The sequence below is a fragment of the Aythya fuligula genome, chromosome 8 (genome assembly GCF_009819795.1).
Source record: "Aythya fuligula isolate bAytFul2 chromosome 8, bAytFul2.pri, whole genome shotgun sequence".
Lineage (NCBI taxonomy): Eukaryota > Metazoa > Chordata > Aves > Anseriformes > Anatidae > Aythya > Aythya fuligula.
The window spans coordinates 23,475,663-23,485,420 of record NC_045566.1 but is presented as its reverse complement, the minus strand read 5'-3'; the positions used below and the strand labels follow the sequence as shown (position 1 = coordinate 23,485,420).

At 66.8% G+C, this 9,758-nt stretch overlaps 1 protein-coding gene across 2 annotated transcripts; it reads right to left on the bottom strand.

Annotated features, from left to right (window-relative positions):
- Nucleotides 1–477: 477 nt before the first annotated feature.
- On the bottom strand, nt 478–8,278 carry DDR2 (discoidin domain receptor tyrosine kinase 2). Of its 2 annotated transcripts, XM_032192270.1 has the most exons (17): nt 8,200–8,278; nt 5,841–5,926; nt 5,065–5,167; nt 4,692–4,923; nt 4,465–4,612; nt 4,252–4,357; nt 3,903–4,086; nt 3,574–3,817; nt 3,384–3,446; nt 3,095–3,225; nt 2,722–2,932; nt 2,376–2,599; nt 2,110–2,246; nt 1,782–1,973; nt 1,456–1,690; nt 1,220–1,369; nt 478–1,086 (listed from the first exon to the last, which is right to left on the bottom strand). In XM_032192270.1, the coding sequence occupies exons 2-17, from the start codon at nt 5,914–5,916 to the stop codon at nt 949–951; spliced, it is 2,574 nt and encodes an 857-aa protein (XP_032048161.1). In that variant the 5' UTR covers nt 5,917–5,926; nt 8,200–8,278; the 3' UTR covers nt 478–948. The 2 variants fall into 2 exon arrangements, with proteins under 2 accessions (XP_032048161.1, XP_032048160.1); XM_032192269.1 differs by lacking the exons at nt 5,841–5,926; nt 8,200–8,278 and having other exon boundaries at nt 478–990; nt 5,065–5,162.
- Nucleotides 8,279–9,758: the final 1,480 nt, after the last annotated feature.

The window sequence follows — 9,758 nt, the reverse complement described above, 5'->3', positions numbered from 1 at the left end:
TTCCGCGCCCGGCCAATCGGCGCGCGTCGCGGGGGCGGAGCCGCGGGGGGCGGTGGCGTGATGGTGGCACGAGAGCTGGGGGGGCGGGGCCTAACCGAGACTCCGCCCACAACAATTGGTCACACCCCTCGGTCTTGGCCACGCCCATAACCCTTGGCCACGCCCACTCCATTGACTCACCCCTCCCGCCCCATGCCCCATAGGGTCCCATAGGGTCCCATAGGGTCCCATAGGGTCCCATAGGGGTCCCAGTCCCCTCCTCGCCCCACCCACCCCTCGTCCTCCTCCCTGCGCCCCCCGCGGGCACCCCAAAGCCCCCCTGCTGCCCCCCGAGGGTCTGTCCCCCCCAAAAAGGACACCACGAGGCCGGGTGATGGAGCGAGGGGCTCTTAGCGGGGTGGCCCCCGCCGGGAGGGGCCCCCCCAGAACACAGCGAGCGGGGCCCCGCGGGGCCGCAGCGACGCGGACAGGGCCGGCGAAGCACGAAGGCCCGCGTGGGGTGTGCGGCCGGGGGGCCCGACGGGGGTCCCCATAGGGCATGGGGGGCTCAGGCGACCCCATAAGCCGCAGTCAGGGCCATGGCGGGCCCTACTGTCCGTAATTCTGTCCGTCTGTCCATCAGTCCGTCTGCGGGCCGGCAGCAGAGGCTGGATGCCACGCGGGAACAAGCCCTCCGGGCAGCACGTCCCAAAAATCCCCCAAATGCTCCAGTTCGCCGCCCCATAACCGCGCGGCTCCTGGCGTCCACTCCATCCCCGTCCCGCCGCCACCAGGAGCGGGGCTCAATAAATAACCTCCAGCCAGCCCGGGGCAGCAGGGGAGCTGCGGGGCCGTGCTGTCCCCGTCCTCTTTGGGGTTTTTCCTCCTGGGCTGTGCAGCGAGAACCTAAACCAGCTGCCCGGGCGCGGGCGGCGCAGGGGGGGTCCCGTGGGGCCGGGCAGAACGGGGTCACTCGTCGCCGGCGGGCTCGTGGAGCAGGCGGTGGATGTCCTGGAAGGAGGGACGGTCTTTAGTGTCCCGTCGCCAGCAGCTCAGCATGAGCTTATAGACAGAGTCCGGGCACAGTGCGGGCTGGGGGAGGTAGGTCTGGAAAACGAGAGGCAGAGAGCACACGGGGAGGGGGTTAGGGTCACGGAAACCCCATGGGACAGCACCGAGAGGGTCCTGGAGGGGGAAAAACCCTCCTAAACTCTCCCATCCCGTCCCGTCCTGTCCCCACCTGCCGGCCCTGGTCGCGGAAGAACTCCCCGGTGTTCTCGATGACCTGCTCATCGGACAGCTGCGAGTAGGGCTGCTCGCGGCACAGCGTGAAGGTCTCCCACAGCGTCACGCCGAACGCCCACACGTCGCTGGCCGTGGTGAACTTACCCTGGGCACGGGGAGCGCAGCGGGGTCAGGGTGGGCAGCACCGTGCCCGGCCCCAAATACCCCGGGCTCCTCAAACCACCCCCATACCAGCAGGATGCTCTCCCAGGACATCCAGCGGATGGGCAGCACGGCGCGGCCCTGGATGCGGTAGTAGTCCCCGCTGTAGAGGTTCCTGCTCATGCCGAAGTCGGCGATCTTGATGGTGTAGCGCTTCCCCACCAGGCAGTTGCGGGTGGCCAGGTCGCGGTGCACGAAGTTGAGGGAGGAGAGGTACTTCATGCCCGAGGCGATCTGGGTGGCCATGAAGCGCAGGTCGCGGTAGCTGGGGAGACGGCGGGGCACTGAGGCGCCGGGACGGAGCGGGGCCGGGGCCCTGCCGCCGTCCCCAAATCCCCCGTCCCCCGTGGGGCTACCTGACGGTGGGCGTCTGGGCGTCCGGGGGGCTGTGGGCCTCGTGGCGGGACAGGAACTGGTTGAGGTCGCCGTTCTCCATGTACTCCGTGATCATGCACAGCGGGTCGTCCGCGATGCAGACGGCCAGCAGGCGGATGATGTTGGGGTCCTTGAGCCGCGCCATGATCTTGATCTCCTTCAGGAAGTCGTTCCTTGCGGGGACAGAGAGCGTGGGTCAGGCAGACACGGGGCTGATCCTTTCTGGGGTGTGCGCAGGGGATGGAGGGGGCTCGGGGAGCAGTTTAGGACCAGCAAGGACCGAAGAACTACGGGGAGGGGTGCCGGTACCTGGCGTTCTTGTTGGCGTCTGCCCGCAGCATCTTCACGGCCACCAGCACGGGGCGGTCGGAGCTGGCCTCCAGGCCCTGCAGGGCCAAGTCCTTGTCCGTGAACTTCTCCATGCCCTCCACTTCGCAGAGGTGGACCTGTGGGGGCAGACGTCACCGCCACCTCCTGCTCTCCCCCCTCCAGGCCCCATTTTGGGGTGAAGGCAGCGAGCAGGAGCGCTCCGCACCTCCAATCCCAACCCCATCATGGCCCTGCTCCCCCCTCACCTCCCCAAACTGTCCCTCCCCCAGCTTCTCCTTGAAGGTCAGCAGCTTCCTGGGGAACTCCTCCACGGCCACGTCCTTGCCGGACAGCAGGTCCATGGTGAGGGCCGGCACTGAGTAGGTGTTGCCTCCCGTGACGCCCTGCAGGTTCACGATGTCGGCCTCGGCGTAGTGGGGGACGCCCTCGGGGACGGCGGCCGGGGACGGCTTCACGAGGCCGCTGCAGCCTGGGGGAGACAGCGGGGCCAGCCCTGCCGCGGTGTCCTTCAGAGCTGCAGCACCACGAGGACGGGCTTCAAGCACCAGCTTCGTGTGCCCCCCTCCCCGGGAGGATTTCCCCGCTCCTCACCCGTGTCCTCCTCCCCCGGCGTGAACTCGGGCAGCTTGCGGATCAGGCGCGAGGGCTCCTGGTAGTCCGGCCCCAGCGGGAAGATGCGGTCGTAGGTGGAGTTGGACTCGTGCTCGCTGGACGAGGAGGAGCGGTTGTGGTTGAACATGCTGGATTCGCTGGGCAGCGAGAGGCTGACGGTCATTTCGTCGTCCAGCATCCTCCGCGATGCCTGCGAGAGGGGGACGAGGGAGGGGAGAGCTGGGACAGGGCCTCCAGGGCTCAGCATGGCCCTGGTGGGTCACGTTGACCCTACAGGGAAGAGTCTGGCGCAGACACCTCGGATGTCTGGGGGCTGTGGTGAGAGCCCACCAGCCGCCCCGCACGCGCCCACCTTCTCCAGCATCTTCTGCCAGAACTGCCGCCACAGGATGATGACGATGATGGCCAGCAGGATGAAGATGATCGCCACCAGGCAGCCGATCAGGATGCGCGTGTTGCTGTCGTCCACCTTGAGCGTGGGGTCTGGCGGGAGGGGACAGCGAGAGCAGGTCGTGCTGGGCTGAGGGGACAGCCCCTGCCCCCCCTTTTCTCCCCTTTTGGAGCCCCCCCGAGCATCTCCCCACGGGGAGGTGACCCCAAGCCCTGCCCAGCTCATGGTGACCGGCTTTCCATTGCCTTACCGTACGTGGTGGGGGCCATGGGCATCTCCGGGGGGGCCACCGAGTTGTTGTACATGGCTGCGTCTGCCAAGGGAAAAGAAGAGCCTGTCAGGGTGGGGGCACGGGCACCCCCAGCCCCATTTCCCCACCAAATGCCCCACGCAGGAGGCATCCCGGGGCCGGCAGCAGGGGGCTGTCAGCGTGCCGGTACCCGACTGGAAGGTGATCTCGCTGAACATCATCCAGGTGTCGGCGAAGTAGTACTGGCACTTGATGGCGCTGGCCATGCGGTGCAGCAGGGGCACGGTGACAAAGCGGGCGCTGGGGTTCACGTCGTCCAGCACCAGCACCGAGGAGACGGCGTTGGGCTCCCACTCGCCGGCGTCGGAGCGGAAATAGCACTGCACCTCCTTGAAGATCTTCACCCCTTTGGCGAACATGTTGTTGCAGTGCACCTGTGGGGCAGCCCGTGAGCGCGGCCCGCCACGGGACGGGGACGGGGACGGGGCCGGGGCCGGGGGGGACGCGGGACGCACGGACCTTCATGGTGGTGAAGTTCCTGATGCGGTCGAACTCGAAGGTGATCTCCACGTAGCCGCCGGCCGTGCTCTCGTTGCGCCAGCCCACATAGTCGTAGCCCGGCCAGACGTGGTACTCGTGGGTCTGCGTGAAGTCGTCCAGCCCCGACACCCCGTCCGTCAGCTGGCCGAGCCCCTCCGTCATGCTGCCACAGGCGGGGAATTTGGGGAGCTCCCGTGAGCACCGGGAGCCTGATGGCGCCCAGCTCATGAGAGCAGCAGCCTGGGCACCTGACGGCTCCTCAGAGCCCCTGGAAGCAGGGGGACCCCATATCCTTGCAGCTTTGGCTGCACGAGACCCCACCCCTCACCTGTACCCGAAGGCCCCGTCGTACACAGAGTCGTTCAGGTAGATGACGGTGCCGCCGGGGAGGACGAGCTGCTGCCCAGCCGGCGCGTTGTAGGACACCAGCCCATCTGCGGGGAAGGGAGCGTGAGCTGCTCTGCCCCAGGGCCCCGCACAGCCCCAATGGGACGGACAGACAGACAGACAGACAGGAGGGAGACGAGCACCCAGCACGCACCGAGCCAGACGCAGCCGTAGAGCTCCACGCGCAGGCAGACGTTCATGGAGTGGTCGGTGACGGGGATGAAGCGGACGAAGCGCGCGATGAGCGGCGGCTCCAGGTCCTTGAGGACGATGTCGTAGGGGTTGGTGTTGCCATCCAGGACCTGGGGAGACACAACGGCGGTGGGCACGGCCCCAGCGCCCCGCGGGGACGCCGAGGGATGCGCTCGGCAGCCTCCCCACCTGCTTCCCGTGCCGGTTCCTCCAGGAGATCCAGCGGGTGCCGTCCCGGCTGTAGTTGATCTTGTACATGGGGGCAAACTCGTTGCCGTGGCCCCCGGCGTGGCGGCCCTGGGTGCCCACCAGCGTGATGAAGTGCAGGGCGCGCAGGTCGATCTGCAGGAACTCCTTCAGGTCGTCGGGCTCCACCGGGATCTCGGGGCACCAGGCACCGTCGCCGTCCTCCGAGTCCAGCCTGCGAGCGCCACGGGGAGGGTAGAGAGATGGTTTGCAAGTGGGCAACGCTGTCCCCATACCCCCTAGCCGAGCCTGTCCCATCTCAGCACCCCCGAGGGTCCCCCCCGAGGGTCTCCCATTGCCGGTGCCCCGCACTCACCGTCCGTACTTGGCGGCCGTGGACTCGGACCACTGGCTGGAGGCGGAGATGTCCTCGTCGGGGATGTGCCCCCCCGACATTCCCAGGGGGTACCGGCACACCGCTGCAAGGAGAGCGGGCTGCTGAGCGGGGTGCTGAGCGGGGTGCTGAGCGGGGTGCCCCCTCGCTCCCCATCTAGGTCACCTTTCCGTGCCGTGACCGCCCCGTGCAGCTGCAGGGGAGGCAGCGTGCTCCATCCCTCTGGCTTACGGAGGAGGGACGAAGGGTGACGGGATGTCTCTGACACCTGCCTGGCGCTGGTGGGAGAGCCACTGGGCACCAGAGGGCTCAATCCCGAGCCCCAAATCCCACCCGCAGCCACCTGCCCTCAGCCGTGCCACCTCGCTGCTTCCCCCTGGCAGCAGGGGACAAAACCTGCGGGCCCCTTGGGGAGTGGAAAAGTACCCGGAGCAGCGGGTGGGCTGCGCCCCCTGCTCGGCACCGCATCCCCATGGGTTATTTTTTCACGCCTGGCTGCCAGGAGAGCTGCTGAAAGGCCGGCTTGTTTGGCCATGTTTACCCTCTCCCCGCCAGCTCCGGCCCCACAAAGCTCCCTCCGCAAACCGCCCTGAGGAAACCGTGCGGGGCCGCGGTGACACCGAGCACCCACAGCTTGGGCACAGCCTGTGGCACGCCTGGCACCGCTCTCATCCCGTTCCCAAGCTGCAAACCCGGCTGGAGGTGAGGCCAGCCCTGCCTCGGCCCCAGCACCGAGCTGCCACCGGGCTCTCACTTACCCGGGTTGACCTGGGCTCGTGCAGCCTGCAGGACGCAGAGCAGCGGCACCAGCAGCGGCGTGGGGAGGGCTGGCATGTCGGCAGTCCTGCGGAGACACGGCCAGGGTGGGTCACACCACTGCTGCCAACCCCCCCAGCCTCTGTGATGCTATTCAGGCACCCCATTCCCATGCCCCTGCTGCCAAAAGGGCCACGGGCAGCACGCGGAGCCTCCAAAAGCCCCCCTCGGGGTCAGCACCGTCCCGGATGGACGGGCAGACCCGCTGGGGGCGGCTTGGAAAGCAGCACGTTGCACGACCTCGGCCCGTGGCAGCAACATCACGTTGCGCAGCGCGCTTTCCTTGCCTCCTGGCTGCGGAGACGTAATAGCAGGTAATTGCCCGAGATTGATGCGGTGTTTATGATGGTTCTCCGCTCCCGTGCCAACCTCGGTGTCACCAGAGGGGTGAGAGCTGCCCAGGAGGAGGTGAGCACAGTCAGAGAGGAGCAGGCGGTGGGCACGGGGCACCCCCCGGCTCAGCCCTGGCGCTGTTCCCGGCTCTGCTTCATTGCTGGGGCTTTTTGGGGGCAGTGGTCGCATCCTTCACGTGCACCTGGGGGCTCGGAGCAGGGGCTGTAGGATTCAGCGGGCGGCTCTGCCCAACACCATCCCCTCCACGGGCGGTGCAAACGCACACCCCGACTTCCAGCCATCTTCCACCCTTTTATCCCCTCTTTCCTTTGGAAAAACATGCATATTGCTGCTTTTTTTTTCCTGCTCCCAGCCCCAAAATCCTAGGCAGCAGCCCATGTTGCCAGCCAGCTGGGTTGCAAACGGGAATTTCACCTACAGAGCTGGGGGCTGGTGGGCAGCGCGCGAGGCTCCGCTGCTCGCTGACGGATCCAATCTCTCCGGCCCCAAAATCTCAATTTCCTCCCGCATGCCAGCGCATATCCGCAGACATTTTTTCCCACTATTCTTTCAGGCTGAGTAAACTCTTTAGGCATCAGGGGAGCAGATGCCGCCACCTCCCCGAGGGAAGGGGCTCAGGTTTGGGCTCACGGAGGGGCGTCTGCTCCTGCTGGAGCGCTCGCGGCCGGGCTGGAGGCAGCGGGAAGGCGGCGCCGGGCGAAGGCGCGCATGGTCCGAGCAGCCCAGCGCTGCTGGCAGGACGGCTTGGAAAGCGGTTTTGTCCCGCCAGCGCTGACAAAAAGGCTGGCTCTGCAACGGTTCGCCCGAAAAGGTTCACCCGAAAAGTTTTCCGAGTGCTGGAAATTGTTACTGCACGGCATTTGGGGAGATCCTCCCTCAGGCCTCCCTGTTCCGCTTCCGTTTTTGTTTGTTTGTTTTGCCTTTTATTTTCCCTCCTTTCTTATTCTACCCAAACTAAGCAGGGAAAATTAAGGTGGGGAATGGATAAATAAACACAACCCATGCTTGTTCAGAAACGAGCCCGCGGGCGCCCCGAGCACACCCCGCTGCCGGGAAGGAGGCTGGCGCGGGGCGAGCAGGCAACCGGGGTGTGCCAAGGCCCGAGGCGGGTGGCGTTTTGGGTAGGGGGCCTGGCACTACAGCCCCCGGCGTGCCGTGCCGCCGGCGCAGCCGCTGCGGGAGCAGAGAGCAGCATGCCGGGACGCGTAGTCCCCCTCCTCCCCCAAAATGCCATTTTAGAGCTCGGCTGCCTTGGATGCAGCCCCATTTTCTGGAGCTGCGAGCGTCTCCCCAGCCAGGGGGCTCACCGTTGTGGTGCAGCGCGCGAGGAGCACCCGGCGTGTCCCCAGGGCCACCGGCCACCCCGGGGGGATGCCGAGAGCACGGCCGGGTGGTGGCAGGGCTGGGGACGTGGCCCCGTGGGTGCTGTACCCAACACGGGCCCCCCGTGCCAGGAGCTGGGGCCCTCCTCCTGCTGCGTGCCACGCCGCACGGCATCGCCCCGCCACGGCCACACGGCACGGGAAGCCACCGGGTCCCCAGCGCCGGGATGGGGACAATTCGTGCCATGTCCCCCCCTACAGTGAACCCATGCCCACCTCAGGGACCAGAGGGACAGCAGGGCCACCGTGGCCGGCCAGCACCGCCGCCGGCTGTGCCAGCACACGCAGGAGGGAGAGGAGGAGACACCAAGGAAACGCTGGCCAGGCGCAGAGCGAGGGGCAAAACGTTGGAAAGTGGGGGAAAAATTGAGAGAAAAGGCCAAGCGCCAGCAGCCCAGGCAGGGATGCTGCCCCACGCGGAGCTGCTGCTGCCCCATCCCCTCCTCGCCCCACAGAGGGACCCAATCCAGCTTTGGGGTCCTGGGCAGAGCAGGGCAGACCCGACATCCCCCCAAAACCCCAGGACGGGGCGGCAACGCCTCCCCAGGGACCCCAAGAGACTCACCGGAGCGGGGAGGCGGTGGAGGGCGGGCGGGCTCCTCGCTCCTCGCCCGGGCTGGGGGAGCCAGGCGAGGAGCGAACTTCCCCGGGCTGATGCAAGATGCCTCTGCGAGCGCGCTCGCATTCTGCGGATTCCTGGGAGCCGGCCAGAAATCCCACAATCCTACATCTTGCACATTTGGTTTCAATTAGGGAGCGGAGAGGGGGGGAGCCAGTCACCAATCCAGGCTGGCTTTTCGGCGGAGGTTATTTTCCTCGACCCGAGGGAATGTGCGCAAAGCTATAATTTACAGCAAAACCCATTCATAGCGCGAGAGAAAATATAAAAAAAAAAAAAGAGACCTGTGGCCGGTGAGAGAGCTTAAAGCAATAGGCAGCGTTTTTCTTTCCGTGCTCACCCCCGAGGCAGCAGGACGGAGTGCCCCGACCCTCCTCCTGTGCCACGCAGACGAGGGGCTCCCCAAAATGTGGGTGATGGAGGAGCCCCCACGACCTTCCCGGTCCCCTCTCCGGGTGCCAACCTGCACGGGGCCCCCCGATTGCTCTGCAGAGCTCCTGTGCTTGGCGGTGCCGTGGCCGAGCCCCCTGCCCCATGTGGGGAGCGGGAGCAGACAGGGGACTCCCCAGGCCGCACGCTGAAATTTGGGTTTTCATCACACCACCTCCAGGCAGCGGTTCGGCACCGCGGCCACCGACCGCGCAACGCAGCACGGAGGAAACAGCAATAACGGGTTCAAATCCTTTTTTCTGCAATAGTTTAAAAATTAGTAGTATTTCTAACCGTTTTTTGCTGGATTTTGTGCCAGCGCCCGTGCTGGCAGCCAGGCTGGGGGTGCTGGGACCTGCAGCCCCCTCCCCGCAGGGCGCACGTGGCCGGGAGCCGCGCTCCCACACCAGCCCCTCCCCGAGCAGCGGCCCCAAAATCTCTCCCACCCTGCCGGGCACCCCGAGCCGGACCCGGCGCCCGCCCCAGTGCCGCCGCCTCGCTCCAAAACCCCAACCCAGCCCTCGCTGCCAAACTGCCGGCCCATCTGGGCTGCAGACAAACAAATTCTGAGTCAGCTGCGCTGGAAGCCATCGGCTGCCCGGCAGGGTGCTGGTGGGGCGCGGGGGACCCTCGGCCTGAGCAGGCGGGCACCCCAAATCCCTTGGGGTGGGCAGGAGCAGTGCCTGCCGCAGGGATGTGCCACCCCACAGCCCCAGGGGGGCCACCCCACTGCGGGATGCCCCCCGAATCCCCTACGTGCACGGCGGCACAGCCGCCAGCCCGCCCCGCTCGCCCGCTGCCACCTGGAATTAGCGCTGAAATAACTTGGCAGCGGGCTCCGTCCCAGGACCTGGTGCAGAGGTGTCGGTGTGCAAACACAGCCCGGCGGCCAAGGCAAACATCGCCTCCTCCCCGGCCCTCCTCAGCACCCGGGGAGCCAGCGGAGCCCCCCCTGCACCCTGCAGACCCCGGCTGCTGCTGCTCAGGGCCACCTGCATCCCCCCTGTGTGCTGTGCCCTGCGCCCCATCCTGCTTTGGGGGCTCCCTTCCCTGTGGTGGCCGCTCCCCGGGCCAGC

Bases quoted from the DNA above. Each gene is read 5' to 3' on its own strand.
- DDR2 (XM_032192270.1), bottom strand. From the start codon at position 5,916: ATGCCAGCCCTCCCCACGCCGCTGCTGGTGCCGCTGCTCTGCGTCCTG. The intron at 3,447-3,573 runs GTACCGGCACGC...TTCCCTTGGCAG, and splicing joins CGAGATCACCTTCCAGTCGG to ACGCAGCCATGTACAACAAC. The intron at 1,087-1,219 runs GTGGGGACAGGA...CTCGTTTTCCAG, and splicing joins TCCGCGACCAGGGCCGGCAG to ACCTACCTCCCCCAGCCCGC.